The 16866-nt window shown below is 39.3% G+C and overlaps 1 protein-coding gene across 1 annotated transcript; it reads left to right on the top strand.

Moving 5' to 3' along the window:
* The first annotated feature begins 7733 nt into the window (after positions 1-7733).
* On the top strand, positions 7734-16625 carry timp2b (TIMP metallopeptidase inhibitor 2b). The gene is made up of 5 exons (XM_067616224.1): positions 7734-8068; positions 14473-14573; positions 14660-14768; positions 14900-15024; positions 15133-16625. The coding sequence occupies exons 1-5, from the start codon at positions 7948-7950 to the stop codon at positions 15328-15330; spliced, it is 654 nt and encodes a 217-aa protein (XP_067472325.1). The 5' UTR covers positions 7734-7947; the 3' UTR covers positions 15331-16625.
* Positions 16626-16866: the final 241 nt, after the last annotated feature.

Raw genomic sequence — 16866 nt, 5'->3', positions numbered from 1 at the left:
GATCCTTTTCTGTGTGTGTCGTCACTTTCATGTTAAAAGACCTAATTTCTCCCTCACAAGAGCAACAGGAAATATAAATCTTAATCTGGAGTTTATCCAGATATGAGACACATTAAATGACAAGTATAAACGGGCCCAAGCTATAATCATCAGACATTCATAGCTTCACTTTCTTGGACATTGTGAACCTTTCAGTTCTAGGAGAGCCAAATTAACACTATAATATATGAGTGTGCTCACTCAAGATGTTTTAGCCCAGTACTGTCCAAAATTTTAACTGCACTGACTCTAACATGAACCCTGCTGCTTAAAATAACTGCCATCATGATCTCAGCCATTTTGCTGTGGTCCAGCTCACTGAAGGGTTCATATGCACACATCATTAGGCCTACTATGACTTGTGAAATGAACTAGTATTATGCATTTACATGGGAGAAGCTAAAATTAACTCTGCTAAATGCCATTACTAGCTTAAAGGAATGGTATTACAGTTTGGGAAATATGCTTATATTTCTGCCAGAGAGTTATTTGATAAGATCAATACGATTATCATGTTTGTCGGGTGAATATGAAGCTACAGCACAGCCAGCAGTCATAGCTAGTTTAGCACAAATAATGGAAATGGGGAAACAGCTAGCTTGGCTCTGTCAAACTGGTAACAAAACTGCTAACAGCATCTCTAAAGCTTACTAATTAACACGCTATATCTCATTGGTTTAATCCGTAAAGAAAACGAAGAGTAAAAACATCAATTCATCGTTTTACAAGGGGTCATGCTGGACTATGTCATGGCTGCAGTGTCCATTGGCAACTGGTCCCAGCCAAAAAATAGGCATACATAACCACCTGCAAAACACTGAATATGATGTTTTTACACTTTGTGTTTTGTAGGGATAAAACAAACTGTATAATGTGTGAATTAGTGAGCTTTGGAGGTGCTGCTAGGCAGATTTTGTGGCCTTTGAACAAAGCCAGGCTAGCTGTGACCCCCCTTTTTCCAATCTTTGTGTTAAGCTAAGCTAAGCTAAGCTAAGCAGGTGCTGGCTATAGCCTTATATTTAATGGGCAGATATGAGAGTGGTATTGATCTTCTCAACCAACTCTCTGCCAGAAAGCAAATAAGCACATTTCTCAAAATGTTGAACCATTCCTTTAATTAACAAGACATCTGCCCCAACATTGAGCGATTATGTTTCACTGCTGCAGTTTTAGGTCTAGCTAAAATAATTCAAATTTCCTCAGTCACCTGTCCAACAGAATGAAAACAACAAACTTCAAACATGCCAGCTCGTCCAACATTCACTGACTAGATAATGATTGTGAAAGGAGAAGTTGTATTTACAGGGGATTGAGGATGATTTCCTCTTTTTTTCAGTTTCCTCTTTGTGAATCATGGAATCTTCCCAAACTATTGTTTTTCACAACATATGCACACCAGAATGTCTTCCAAGTATTTGTGCATATCTACTTCCCAAAACCGACAGTCACATTAACAACATGCAGGCCTACATGCCTGGGCAGGTGGGTTCAGTTTCTGAGAAATGTGTCTGTCTGTAGCTGCACCAAACCATGACAGAGCCTATTAAAAAATGACTGAGTGATTGTTAAGATTGCGTGATCACTGATAACATGGAAAGATCACTCCTCATCACTCATAGTTCAGCATTGTAGAAACTCACAGCACTGGTTTCGTTGGACATAGTACGGAGTGCCATACTTTATGCTTTATGAGTCATTCACAAATAATCTTGTGCCATTGCTGCGTGCTCTATGTAAGGTAATGAATACACGTAATTTTAACGTCATGGGAAGATGCCGAGGGAAAGTTTTGATATTTCGTCAAAGGGTAGACTTGTTTTGCTCTGAGTAATATCTGGCTGCATTTTCATTGTTGTGTCATGTTACCAACCAAATAATTGCTCACATGTGTCATGACATGGGTTGTTTGTTTGGTTTGTCCCAGAATTTTGAAATTCCATTCAATGGTCTTTATAAACGGTGATTTAAGTAATCTTAACTCCAATGCCCTCCTGAAATATCTAAATTTCCCCTTATTGTAGATAAAACTAAGTGTGTTTTGATGAAGACACACAACAAAAAATGATGCTATTAGCAACCATTAAAAGAAAGAAGTGTGGCTTATAGTCACACAAATGTCAGAGCAAATCCAACAGTAAACACAAAAGGAGAGGGAGATGTACTAAGTGTATACCTTTGTGTATTTATTTACATTTATCAGGTGGACATTAATACTTTTTTGAGTTGAGTTGAGACGATAATGTGTCTGTATTGTCACTACAGTTTGTTTCATTGCCCCTAAGAATATATATATATATATATATATATATATATATATATATATATATATATATACATATATATATATATATATATATATATTCCTGTAAATTTCATTTGCTTTGTGTGTGCATTGTTTTAAACTCGGTGTGGTGGTGGTGATGCTGGACGATTAGTTATGTACCTCTCTCCCCGTCTCTCAATTTCGTGTCTCACCAATTATAGGGAGTATGACTTGTTTATATCATTTAGTTAGTTACATTATTTCTTGTTTCTGTCACATATCTGGTGGTGCGATATGCTTTGAATGAGAGCGAGAGTGCAGTATTCAATGAAAGCCTGTTCGTAAAGGACTGCCTATGGCCTGTCCCCTGAAATCAACTCAAGTACATGAGGAAGCTCATGATGTCATTACATAGACCTCCTCTCAACACCCCAACTCTGACTCACTTCCACTACAACATGAGTTATTTTACAAGTGCGGGTTTGTTTCGTTTTCTTAGGTGAAAGTTCAATTTAATGCATGTCTTATGTGACTATTGCCCTGAAATCAACTCAAGTATGTGTATCTGTGTATATGTATCTGTAAACAGTAACTCATTGTCATCATGACGTCATTACATAGACTTCCTCTCAACACCCCCAACTCTGACTCACTTCCAACGCCCCTGAGTACAACGAAACACTGAACAATACTTTTTTAGGCCACCGAAATGTTGAAATGAACTTTCATTAACTGAAAATATAATGAAATAGCGACAGCTATGGCTATACCTAGTCTGTGGGGTTGAAAAGGTTAAACACGTGTTCTTCGTGCTTTGCACTTTATATACAGCTACAAGGGAAATAACTACGACATAAGTTATTTTACAAGTGCGGGTTTGTTTCATTTTCTTAGGTGAAAGTTCAAGTGAATGCATGTCTTACGTGACTATTGCCCTGAAATCAACTCAAGTATGTGTATCTGTGTATATGTATCTGTAAACAGTAACTCATTGTCATCATGACGTCATTACATAGGCTTCCTCTCAACACCCCCAACTCTGACTGACTTCCAACGTCCCTGAGTACAACGAAACGCTGTACAACACTTTTTGCGCCACCAAAATGTTAAAATTAACTTTCGTGAACTGAAAATACAATGAAATAGCGACGGCTACGGCTGTACTCTATGAATCTGGGGTTACGCCATGATTACCTTACCTAACCAATGTTGTCTCCGTGGTAGAGACTTATCAATCACAACATCCTACGTCATAATGTATACAAGGCTTTATTGTCTATTTTACTCTACATAGGACCATATTTTGCAAAATGAACATCTGTATTGAAGAAGACTTTAAACTATGAGACCATAAACTCGTTAGGAAAGTGTTTACTGTGGTAATAAATCAAAAAAGAAGTAGAGTCATTTTCTCATAGACTTCCATACAATCGGACTTCATTTTAGAACCAGAGGAGTCACCCCCTGCTGACCATTAGAGAGAATACAGGTTTAAGTCACTTTCGCATTGGTTTCACTTTTCAAAACTACCTGCTTGGCTGCCTCGCAAGGTAAGACGGTGATAGACAGATGGTTCATCCAATCACCTGCCAAGTATTTTTGAAAGTGACTGCCCTTTTCCAAACAGTTGCCAAGGATGACTTCTCAGATTGTTCTGTGTAACAAACCATCTGGCGAAGTAGGTTAGCTTTAACTACAATTGATGATTCATTTTTTTATGGAATGATCAGCTACATAACAAGCTTTTTCACAATAGACACTTTGAAGAGTCTGTGGGGTTGAAAAGGTTAAACACGTGTTCTACGTGCTTTGCACTTCATATAACGCTACAGAGGAAATAACTATGACATAAGTTATTTTACAAGTGCAGGTTTGTTTCATTTTCTTAGGTGAAAGTTCAAGTGAATGCATGTCTTACGTAACAATTGCCCTGAAATCAACTCAAGTACGTGAGGAAGCTCTGTAAACAGTAACTCATTGTCATCATGACGTCATTACATAGACTTCCTCTCAACACCCCCAACTCTGACTGACTTCCAACGTCCCTGAGTACAACGAAACACTGTACAATTTAAACTAGCGAATGAGACCATAAACTCGTTAGGAAAGTGTTTACTGTGGTAATAAGTCAAGGGATCAGTAGAATCATTTTCTCATAGACTTCCATACAATCGGACTTCGTTTTAGAACCAGTAGAGTCACCCCCTGCTGACCATTAGAGAGAATGCAGGTTTAAGTGACTTTCGCATTGGCTTCACTTTTCAAAACTACCCACTTGGCTGCCTTGCAGGGTAAGACGGTGATAGACAGATGGTTCGTCCAATCACCTGCCAAGTATTTTTTGAAAGTGACTGCCCATTTCCAAGCAGTTGCCAAGGATGACTTCTCAGATTGTTCTGTGTAATGAATGATCAGCTGCATAACAAGCTTTTTTCACAATAGACACTTCTGTGGGGTTGAAAAGGTTAAATACTTGTTCTACGTGCTTTGTACTTCTTATCACATGCTGCCTCAGACATCCTGGTCATGGTCTGATAGCATGGTAATACTACAGAGGAAATGACTACAACAGAAGTTATTTTACAGTTGCAGGTTTGTTTCATTATTTTAAGTGAAAGTTCCAGTTAATGCATATCTTACATGATAATTCCCCTGAAATCACCTCAAGTACATGAGAAGGCTCGGCAGACAACAATTCATTGTTTCATTGTGACTGTTATATTGTGGACAGTGCAGACCATTACACCCCCGAGCCGAGGGTGGAATTTTACTCTTATTTTTTTTTTCTTTCTGGCAGATGCTTTCCTCCTTCTTGCTTTCCCTGAAGTGAATTTGCTAACTCTGATTCACTGTCTCACACTGTCACCAATAAAATGTGCATTGCCGTACTGATGAATGGAAAATCATGGGAATTACCCTAAGGCTGCGGCTGGGTCACATCAAAACAAAGATGGTTAAGAGGTGGGGGGAGGACATGCTGCAGGGGATGGATAGTGGAAAAGCTACACGGTGGGCAACAGAGAAGAGGGGGAGTCAGAGGATGTGGGTCACTGCCACAGCACCCACCAGTTCCCGCAATGAGACCCTCTTTTTCTGTCTTGCTGGGCACTTCCTTTTAGGAGTATTCCTGGCCTTGCAAGTCTGTAATTTAGGGAATGGAGGTTCAGGCCATTCCTAAGCCCCTTTTGGCGTTTGTAGTGGGTAATGTACACAGGGGGCTGCTTACATTGCACTTCTTTGACAAATCCACCCTCTTTCAACAAATTTAAACCAAATGTTGATACAATAATCCAGATCTTAACTGGCGAGTGAAACCCAGTTCTAAAGGGAGAGTTGCAGTGTGGGAAATAGCTCAGAATGGTCATGCTGTGAGGTCATTTGAAAAATGCCCAGAAGCTGGGGACACGGCTGACACTTCTGAGCATAGCCCACCACATCAGTCAGCATCCCAGTGCAAAGGAAGCCGGCTGTTTGGACAGGGGGAGGCGGGCTTTGCCCAGAAGAAGGCGTCTGCTGTTCCTCTGATGCCAAACTGTGGAAAGAGACGGAAGCAAATTTCTCTTCATTTGGTCTTGGACGTGTCACTTCCTTTCATGTGTCTTCATTTCTATCCCACACCCAACATCTGTGTTACCATCGCTGTTACGTCTTTCATGTCTGGTAACTTCCACTTTACATACGAGTCATACTTGCTTGCAAAATTTCTGACAACTTCGGAATTTTCCTTATCTAACAGATGTATTCTTACTCTGAGGCTGAAGGCAAAGATAAAGATGAATGACTTTCCTTTAACAAAAACACACAGGGGACGTTCGTCATTATATGACATTAAGTTGGCTGTCCCATTTTCCTCTCTGCTCTTACTCTCTCTCCCTGCCTGTTTTTACACAGACATCAAGTAACAGAGACCTGTGGAAAAGCAACCAGGCAAAAATGCTAAACTATGGAAAAGAGTGGAAATATTTGCCAGAGTGGCCAGAAGACAGACAGTTGGTGGCCAAATATGATGTCAGGGAGCAAGGCAGCCACAGCAGATACAGTCCTCGCCCTCTCTCTCTCTTTCTCCCTCTCCCTCTTTATTATTCATCATGAGCTCTAATCATCACACACAGCATGCCCTCACTGTGATCTCTCCATTTTAAGCCAGAATCAACATGGGAGGCCACAAACCCCAAACTCTTGAGATCCTCCGTTTCCTGAGTTGGTGTTGCAGCAGTGAACTTTCCAGCAAAAGAGCCATCCATTTTTGTGCATGAGTAAGGGGTGAGAAACAACTGAAGAATCTGACTATAGCATAATGTTTCTTTTACACAAGGTCGGAGGGTTTGGGTAGCTTACGCTGGGGGAATCGCCGCCAGATTGAATCTATTAAGTTTAAGGGGATGATGTCACTTCTCTCCACTCTGACACTCCTCCTCCATTCTTTCTCAGTATTTTCATCTGTTACAAACAGTGTTTTAATAGTCCCTAAAACTGTCTTTGCATGGATAAACATTCTCACAGAATTAAAGCCATGAATAACTGTGCAGCGTGAGTTGAGGATTACCCAACGAGATACACGTCATGAATTATCAGTACTATGAATGTTTAACCTTGAACAACACAATGCTTTAAGAATATTTAAGGGAACAAAACATATCACAACAATTTTTGTGCGTCAAAATTGTACAAACTGTACCACAGTGATACCACAGGTGATGAAACTATACATATTGCAAGGTTACTGCTACTATTACCACAGACAGAAGGGTCAGAGGATGGAGATCAAATGGAGGTCATATACTGTGGATTTTCATAGTTTCGAAAAAGACAATGTTTTTAGTGAACCCCTGACCTCTCCTCTAGCTCCATCATCAAGCCAAATACTACAACCGCTACCATTATCCACTTATTCTCACACAAATAAATCTAAATCTAGAGATACATTTGCAATAAAAAAACTGAGCACATTCATGCTCCCCGGAGGATTTCCATGATAGGAATAATATGGTGATTTTCCAGTTATTTTCCATTGTTTTTCCACTGATTTAATGGAGCCCAAATGTTCTCAAAAAAGAGTTAGGTTTTGATGTTAGCATTGGTAGTAGTGTTTAGGATTATGTTTAAAGGTTTAGGTTTAAATTTTGTTACTTTGGGGGATAGGGAGAAATTTTAAGGTTACAAGGTTGGGGTTAGGGTTCAACGGGTGGTTCAGGGAAGTTTCCAAATTAAATTATTGCTCAATGATGAAAAAAAGAGGAACAAATGAAAGCATGTTAAGAGTGACTCTAATTCTAGTTCCAGTCATCCACCTCTGCAATATCAAGCTTGGTGACATAAGGTGGGTTGGTGGATAAAGATTGGGAGCCTCTGACCTCCGGCTTCACTGGCTGAGATAACAGCAGGGGAGGAGTCTGCTGCCTGCCTGCAGTAATAAAACGCAGTGCTTCTGACGGTAGTGGAAAACAGATTTGGAGGAGGTGTCTTGAGTGCAGTCTTCAGTAGGAAGGAACTCCCTCTCATGCCTTGTGCATCTCACACTCTGACAAGTGGATCTTCTGAAGCTGTGGACGTTCTTGGTTCATTTCCTTTACCGGACTGCACAACTGCACAACTTTCCTGATACTTTCTCAAATCCTGTAAATTAAACAGTGAAGCTTTCAAAGATGGTGAACAGTTGTTTTGTCACTCTGGCCATCCTGTTTCTTTGGCGAGTGGAAGAAATAGCAGAAGCCTGCAGCTGCTCCCCTGCGCATCCTCAGCAGGCGTTTTGCAACTCAGACGTCGGTAAGTTGATTCGCTGACTAAGATAAATGAACATCGCATTATATATTTAAATATACAATGTCGAGGGACAACTTATTGATTTTTTGACAAAGAAACTGCAAATGCCGAGAAGAGAAACTTTGCAAACGAGCCCTACTCTTATGTTTACAATTACAGGGGGCGGAGGATGGACTGGAATTTTCTGTCTCTCAGTCTTTTTTCCACCTCCCTCCTCTGTCTGTTTTTTTAATCTTCTGTTGTGATTCTCGAGTCTTGATGGTGACATCAGTGTACATCATGTACTTTATGGCATTTTTATCTCATATGGTAACTTTTGAATACCTTTTGATCTACAGTACAGTACAATAGAAGCACCAAGTGTAAAATATTTGCTTACAACAGTTTTCCTTAATCGTGAGGCATCCAATCTAATTTTTGCACCATCATTGCCTGTTACTGATCAGTCTGATTACAGTTTTCTTTGATGTCATTTAAACTCCTTTAACTATCATTTGTGGATGTTTCACAAGAAAACACTCATCCTTGTGAGTAAACTGTGAAGAAAGTACCCTTAAGGGTTAAATGACTCCATTCCTTTATTTAGCATTAATAAGCAGTATTAAGTCATTCAATGAATAGTTTATAACAAACTGTAATGTAATTTTTAGCGGATATAAGTGTTTATTAATGTATTTGCTGACAACTATCAATCTGGAGACTGGTGAATTAACAGATAATGAATGACATAATTGTTCATTGTTATAATTGTGGACAAATACTGTAGATTAATAAACACTTAGAATGTCATTATATCTCATAAAAACTACATTATAATGTATTACAAACCATTTATTAATTGTTTGTATACTGCTTATAAATGTTAAATAGGCAGATTTAAAGTAAAATGCAACCAAGCTAAGGATCATGCAAGAGGAATAATTCTTACTGTCCTCAACTCAGTGATTGAGAGATTTATGGTGCACTTCCTTAAGGACTGCTAAATGTCAGTTCAATTGCAATTTAAGGCCTTATGGATAGTTTCCCTCCTATCTTACCTGTTACAAAACACTGCTTGTTGCTGCCTTCAACATAGGCCTTAAGCTAACGAGAGTCTTAACAGTGACCAGCTTGTCTAGCTATTTAAACTGGGGTCTTTTTTCTTGGTTGTGAGCTGGCTGAGTGTGTGGTATGTATACAGAAGCTGACTTGATTCAAAGGTTTCTCTTTACCATTGGATTCCATGGCGCTGGAGGATGAAGAAACCACATTATCCTGCTGCAGGGTTTACCGTAAAGGAAAATCAGATTTTTCGGCTGTTGCTTTAACCTTTTCATTGAGATCATTTTAAAGTTGCTGATTCAAATGCAGCCGGGTAGCTAATGAAAGGAACCTAGACAGATGGAGGGAAATTAAAAATCCACTAAGTATACCTACTATTTCTTGTTACAATAACTTTGAAGTTATCAGGAAATACTTCAGTATATCCAAGAGTTCAGTTTGGCTAGTGCAACTAGTACAAACAATGATAATAACTGTCCTGATAATAATACAAAAAGTCAAAAATGTTTTTCCAATACAGTCTTACTTTGACAAATATAAATTATGATAGACATACAAAATGTGTGACATACAGTATAGTTGTTTTTCCCTCAACATAACTACAAAATATAGCAAAGATTAAGATGTAACATTGTCTTTCTTTGACTCTTTGAATTAAACAATTTCTAACCTTTTGCATGGGGATGGTTAACATTTTTAGTGTCATTGTGTACCATTGACTGTATATAAATATGGACGTCATGACCACTCCCCAAAAAAACGTGAAGCTAAAACATCTTGATGGCCCCCCTGGTGGCTGTCTGCAGTATAGGTCATAAATCCGACCCCCTCCTTGTTAGCGGAAGGGACATGAGTCAAACTAAAAATTCAAAGTCCATGTCAATTTTTTTCCCCCCAAAGATTAACTCTATCATTTTAGGTAGTTCTTATCATGCTGATGTTTGTCCAGGCACTAAGTTTTCTGATAAGTTTGTTTTTAATTAGTTATTTGACAATATAAAAAGGGGTGTGAATCATGATTCATAGCTGCTCTCAAACCTCCATGAGGCAGCAGGCTCAACTCTACTGCACTGACTCTGGCTCCAAATGACGTCACACAAGCAAGATGGCAGCTTCCAGAAAGCAGATATTTTAGCTTCACTTTTGCATAGCGGTAGGAAGTAGAGATGCATCTTCCATATTTATATACAGTCAATGTTGTGTACACTTTCCTTGCTCCACATGAAGAGTTGCCTTTAAATAAGCTCTAGATACATTTTCAGGTCAGGTAGAGAGTGCAGGTTTCTGACTATCCTGCGGATTGTTTTAAACTTAACCTAAGGTGCTTAGAGTCAGCTCAGCTTCCAGAAAGATTTGTTTCATCACAGTCCCTCAGGTCAGATCCTAACATGACCCTGACCCTGTTGCCCACGCTTCAGCACCATGGATAGACCCACCTACTAACATGAATAATCACATCGGCTTATTTTGCCAAAATGTTCTTGATTCCCCCTCATCAGGAATCTTTCAGCCATACCAAACTAAAGTTGTTCAGTATTTGTGAACTTGCACAAGCAAGGCTAAGCAAAGCAAAGCTAAAATTCAGAGAGAAAACTTGTGAATTTGCGTGGTAATTGGTGTGTAAACTCAGCAGCTGCTAAATAGACGATGAATGGGTGGCTGACTATGTTGAGTGATGAAATGCAACGCTGAGTTGCCATATTCAAAGTGAAGCTCATTATCCACCATGGATTTAGCTGGATTATGTTGATCATAGTTTCTGGTCTACTATCCTCTGAACTACAGATGATTAACATTATGTGTTAAAATAAAGCAAAGTGCATTAAGTATAGTATTAGTACGTATGTATGTAGGATGAGACTGGTGTTTCCATGCTGTTACTGCATAGTAAGACATTTCCACAGAAAGACATTTCCTTTTCCTTGATTTCCTCCCTCATTTAGTGTGAGACAGTTTACTGAAGTGAAAGTATTACTTAAGTTGCAGAGACGCAGAGTCAGAGTGTCTGGAGTGTATGGAAAATTACTCAAGAAGAAGAGGGCTTGTAAATTTAGTAAGTCTCAAGTGAAATTGAGAAGAACAGTCAAAGTTTGCAGACTGTAAAAACTACACATTTGGGAGAGATCATTGCATCATTGGGCCCCTTTTGAAGATGACCTATTATACTTTATATAGTATTCTTTGTGAGAAGTCAAGATACTGTAAAGAATTGAGGTAGATTCTTTAGATTATAGTTTCCACCTCTGCCCCAAGCTGAACCTGGTTCTGTTGCCTTCATTCTAGTAAACAAATACAAACTAACAGGTTAGCTTTAGTTGTAAACATCTACTTCCATTTTATCTTGTTAAAACAGACAGAGCAGGAACAAAAAAATCTCTCCTCATAAATCGAAATCCATCCCCTGGGTCTTTGGCTGAGGCAGAGGAATGCCGGGCGGTCATATGCTGTGCTCGTTATGTATTCACTGTTTACTTCACAATTCTCAGCGATTATGTTTGTTTCATGATTCTCTGTGATTATAGAGTGCACCTATACAGCTTTTGCGAAGAAGCAGAGCAAATCATTTGAGATCTTGAAAGAAAGCCGGCTTTAACGTGACTTCCGGTATAAACACAGCGCTGCAAGCTGTGTAAACAGAGCTGACATTAAAACCAGATTTCCCTCCTTTGAGCCAGGTTGAATGTGTGCAAGCTCTCGCCACAGCTGCTGGAAAGTCCAGCATCACCAATGATAACGCTTTGCGTGGATTTGCACAGCACAACAGTTTATGGGCTCTCTAAAGCAAATATCACTTGTAATTTTATGCAGAAATGCTCACCTTTAGTGCAAAGCATAGAATACTGTATATGAACATTTGTACATCAGCATCGTCATGTTGATCGTCATATTTACGCACTGACAGGGGTTTTAGACACCAAAGAGAGCACCATCTTTCAAAGAAAACAAAGCGATAATGGTAGATTAATCCATCTATCTTGGATAGGACCAATAGAGGAGCCGTGTGAATTTATAGTTTAGCTTTTCTCATTCAAATCCAAGCACTTTGCGGCTTCTCAGAGGGGAAAATGGATGTCCAGGCCCTGCAATTACTTAACATGCATTTGCTTTCTTCTCTTTTTCTCTTTGTTTTTTAAAGCACTCCCTTCACCACAATACTACATACAAAATAATGTGTTTATTGTTTGTGTAACTAGAAAATTAGATGGTTCCTTAGTCCTCAGTTTGCTGAAACTTATGATTTCTTATAGAGTTTGGTCAGCCTGTTCCAGTAAACATCATCATGCCCTATGAGAATTTGGTATACACTGTACATCTGTGTAGAAAATTAAGCTTTATGTCCAAATTACTTGAACTATAAGACACCATATATCAACTCGAGCAATACCAGTGAGTGCTTCAGTGGAACTTCCATGGAAAAAAAACAAAATTATATAATATTGTTTATTTATTTAAATAGCTGGAACCACAACTTTAATGCAGATGTGCAGAATAACAGATGGAAAAAAATGCACATGTAACCTTAAACTGCAAGTTCTAATCTTATTTTGACTAATTGTAGCATGCTGAATGCAATTGAAAGAGCTAACCCCTATCACTCAGCACCCTTTTAACTGAAGTTGCATTTGAAGCCCAAGTAGCCTCAGCAGGAACTATTGGAAAAGCTCAAATCATATATTATTACTCCCATAAGCCACATGTTTCCGCTTTTTTTTGCATACTGTACATATTTCCACCTGCCCTACTTAACACTCGTAGGAGGAGAAATGATCTGTGTGTGATTCTGCACACTCAGGCAAAGGGGATTACCACTAATCCACTTTGTAGCCAGAAACGTTTGAGTTTCACAGCACCACAAGCACAATATGCCTCAGTGTTTGAAGGAGTTTGTGATTAAACCAAAATTATTTGGTAAAGAGAATAATTCAGTGCAGTTTGTGATTTCAAATAGTGTCTATTAGTGACCTTGGCAGTGTGGACAGCTTGTATTTCGGTATAGCTGCTACTGTATGTCAGAGCAGTTCTGCAGCCTGCATGACTCAGTATCTTTCACATTTTCCTGGCGACAAGCTAAGTCCCACCTCTCTCTTTCTTCCTCTTCTTCTCCCTGTCAACTTGTATGTTTGTGATAGTATCACAGTATTGCTTTACAGAGCTGTCTCTTTGGGTAATACTACCTCTGCAATGTGACTGCTGTTCTCTCTCTCTCTCTCTCTCTCTCTGCCTGCAGAATGCAACCATCCTCATCACTCCATCACTTTCTCCATCTGTGCTCACACTCTCCTTTTTTCCCTGTTTTCTTTTTGTTAAAGGTCGACTCTTTAGACCCTTAAAAGGAGATGTTCTCTAAGCCTCTATTGTCATTGAATTAGGGCACATATGGCTCGCAGCTTCATACCTTAGTCATATAAAAAGCAAGTGAAAAAGGCTTGATCTTATTTGGTAAGGAAGCAAGCCAGTGATGGACTGAGGCAGTCAGTAGCTGCCACCTCGAGAAAGCGAGGACTGAACTGGGACTTCAGAGAGAACATCTGGTTAACATTAGCTCTGTTGCTAGTCTCCTCCACTTTAAAGCTTGATTTTTAAATGTGATTTCGTAAACCTTTTTCAATGTAGTAGTCACATGACTATACAGTCATCAACTTGTATTATACAAGTAATCCATAGGTATTTAGCTTGACTGGCATATGATTAGTGCTATTACTGTACTTCAGCATTTGGATTCACATGAAAGAGGTAGTGTTTGTGAAACACGTGAGTCATATTTTTTTGTTGAATACTCAGTATTTGGCCTTACTAAAGCTCAAAGACTCATCCATTTGGCTCTGATAATATTTTTCCACTTGAACTGTTATTTTTTTTCCCCCATCCAAACCTCTCCGAATCTGGAAGCTGGAACTTGAGAGCGCAAGAAAGAAGGGGGAAGGCTGCATGTGAAAGAGAGAGGCTGATTTGCATGTCAGCACCTCTATCCAGACAGAGAGGCAGGCCGGCAGAGAGGCCTGGGGGCAAGGGGAGCATTCTAGTTCATTCTAGTTTTCAAAGATTGCTGACTGACTTCCTCCTGTGTCGGCCCAGGAGCCTGGGAGCAGGCAGCATACATTCCTCCCTCTGATTACAGCTGATGAAACACTCATGTGCCTCTGTCTTCCCAGCACCTGGCACATGCAAAATCCTCAGATCCAAGCCACAGCAATGTGTTGTGGCCAACCTCGGCATGCCAGACCTGGGCAGGGCTTAGATCAGATACAGGCAAACCCAGATCCAGTTTAGTTTAAACATGACAATACCGTTTGACTTAAAAAAGCTTCTCTTCAAATACATTCAAAGTAAATGCGGGTTGTTTTTTTGTTTTTTTCTCTTTACAGTTATCAGGGCAAAGGTGGTTGGAAGCCAGGAGGTTGATGTTGGCAACGACATCTACGGCAACCCCATCAAACAGATCAAGTATGACATCAAGCAGATCAAGGTATGTGGGATAAAGCTCGTTCATGCCTGTGTACATATTTAATTCCAATATGAAACTGAATGTTTTTTCTCTGTTTGAATTGTCAGATGTTCAAAGGTCCTAACCAGGAATTTGATGCTGTCTACACTGCGCCAGTTTCTGCTGTGTGTGGAGTGACTCTGGAGACTAATGGCAAGAAGGAGTATCTTATCACAGGTAAAACTGTAACCATATCACATGCCCTGTACAGATTATAAAATGTACTACTCACCTTCGTTCCTTGTTACATCCCCATATTAGTTTTCGTGTTACCTCATTGCCTCTACTACACTCCCCCTCCACTCTAGGCAAACTGGCAGATGATGGGACGATGCATATCAAACTGTGTGACTTCATTGAGCCCTGGGAGGACATGAGTGCCACCCAGAAGAAGAACCTGATTCAGCGCTACGAAATGGGCTGCGAATGCAAGGTAGAACAATATTCAGTGGTTGAAGTAGAATTTACTTGAATTTTCTTGAAAGATGGATTGCCTGTTGTGAGTTCAACCCCTAATCTCGATCTCCTCTCGAATCCTCAGATCACTCACTGCGCCTCCATCCCGTGCATGATCAGCGGCCCAGCAGAGTGCCTGTGGACAGACTGGGTGACAGAGAAGACAGTCAGTGGAGAGCAGGCCAAATACTATGCTTGTATCAAGAGGAGTGATGACTCTTGTGCCTGGTACAGAGGGGCAGCCCCACCCAAAAAGGATTTCCTGGATATCGAAGACCCTTAACTCCACCACAATGCAATGGTCTGAGGATGACTGCAGTTGAAATACACTAAGATATCCATAGCAAAAAATACAAATAAATCAACCATTCAAATTTTTATTTTGTTTTTTCTCATTAAGAAAGCCACAGGGTGTGTTCTCCGTGGTGAAGTTGTAAAAAAAAATTTTTTTATTTGCAGGACTCATTATGTTTTTAATCAACAGTCTTATGAAATCAGCACTTTCCTAACTTCAAAGCACTTCCTCATAAACCACTTCTTCAGCTGAAATAAAGGGAATTCTCACAATTACATATTACTGCTCATAGCATTTTTGTTCCTGATTAACCAAAGATATTGTTTAAAGTGAACTATCATTTCTAATATGAAAGACATACATACCTATAACTGAAAAGTATGGCAATTCTGTGAATCTGTGTCCTGATAAATAGCAACAGCCGGCAATCAGCTTCCTGATTTGTGACAGCAGAGCTACCACAAGGAGTGATTGCTGCCTCTTGCCTGTCCTGCTTCAGATTCTTTCTTGTGCTGAGTATGCAAAACTCCCCCCCCCCCCTACTTATGTTTTTGAGATGAGTGGCAAACCTGTTTGGAGAGTGTTATGTTAATGATCACGTTTCAGGTGCCAGCCTGTGCACACAATCAGCGCTTTTGCTTTTGTTTGTTTTTTTTTTCTAAATAATCCTGAATAGACAAGAATGCACTTTGAACACAACTGTTACAGCAGTCATATTGTCTCTAATGAAAAATGTCTGAAAAAGAGGATTGAGTCCTCAATTTTGTATTTTTTTTATATATTACAGCTCTTCTCTTTGTAATGCTTTAGTGTAAGAACATATTTTATTTAAGGATGTTATATGATTCATCATATTCTGTTGAAAAAATTCCCACATTTTTTTTTTTACTTTTGTGACAAATGACACCATTGGTATTTTTTAAAGACATAATATTTTAACAGAAGTATAAGATACAGTTTATGTGCATTAAAGGTCAAACTGTAAGCCTAACTGTTAACTGTCTGACTGGCTCATCATTTTGGCCAGTGAAATAAAGAACATATTATTGTAACCCACGATCCACTTGCAGAGCCATGGAAATGAACATTAAAGTGTCAGGCAAATGTCATTTGATTTCAATATGAGAGTGTAAAAATATTCATTTGAAACTTTAGTCGGGTACCGTGATGTCTTGTGCTGGTTTCACATGAGACTTTTGAGAGAAGGTGATTTTTGCATGCATGACCAACTGAAACAATACTGTACATTTGACTATTATATTAAATGCCAAACCCTGTTCTGACCTGCGCTTTGCATTGGTTACTTTCACTTCATTGCTCAAGACTCCAGCATTTCAGCAGAGAATCAGAGTAGCTTTATTTGTTAGTTACATGCACACAATATACAAATTTTGTTTGAAAGGATAGGTTCACAATTTTTCAAATCTGTCTTAAAACAACAGTCAAGTGCCCACATGAACACTGAAAGAGGTTTTCCTCACTGTAATCATTCCTCCTGTTCATACTGGCTATTAAAAGATCCCC

This window comes from Thunnus thynnus, chromosome 17 (genome assembly GCF_963924715.1).
Source record: "Thunnus thynnus chromosome 17, fThuThy2.1, whole genome shotgun sequence".
In the NCBI taxonomy this organism is placed as follows: Eukaryota; Metazoa; Chordata; class Actinopteri; order Scombriformes; family Scombridae; genus Thunnus; species Thunnus thynnus.
This window is presented reverse-complemented; position numbering and strand designations above follow the sequence as displayed.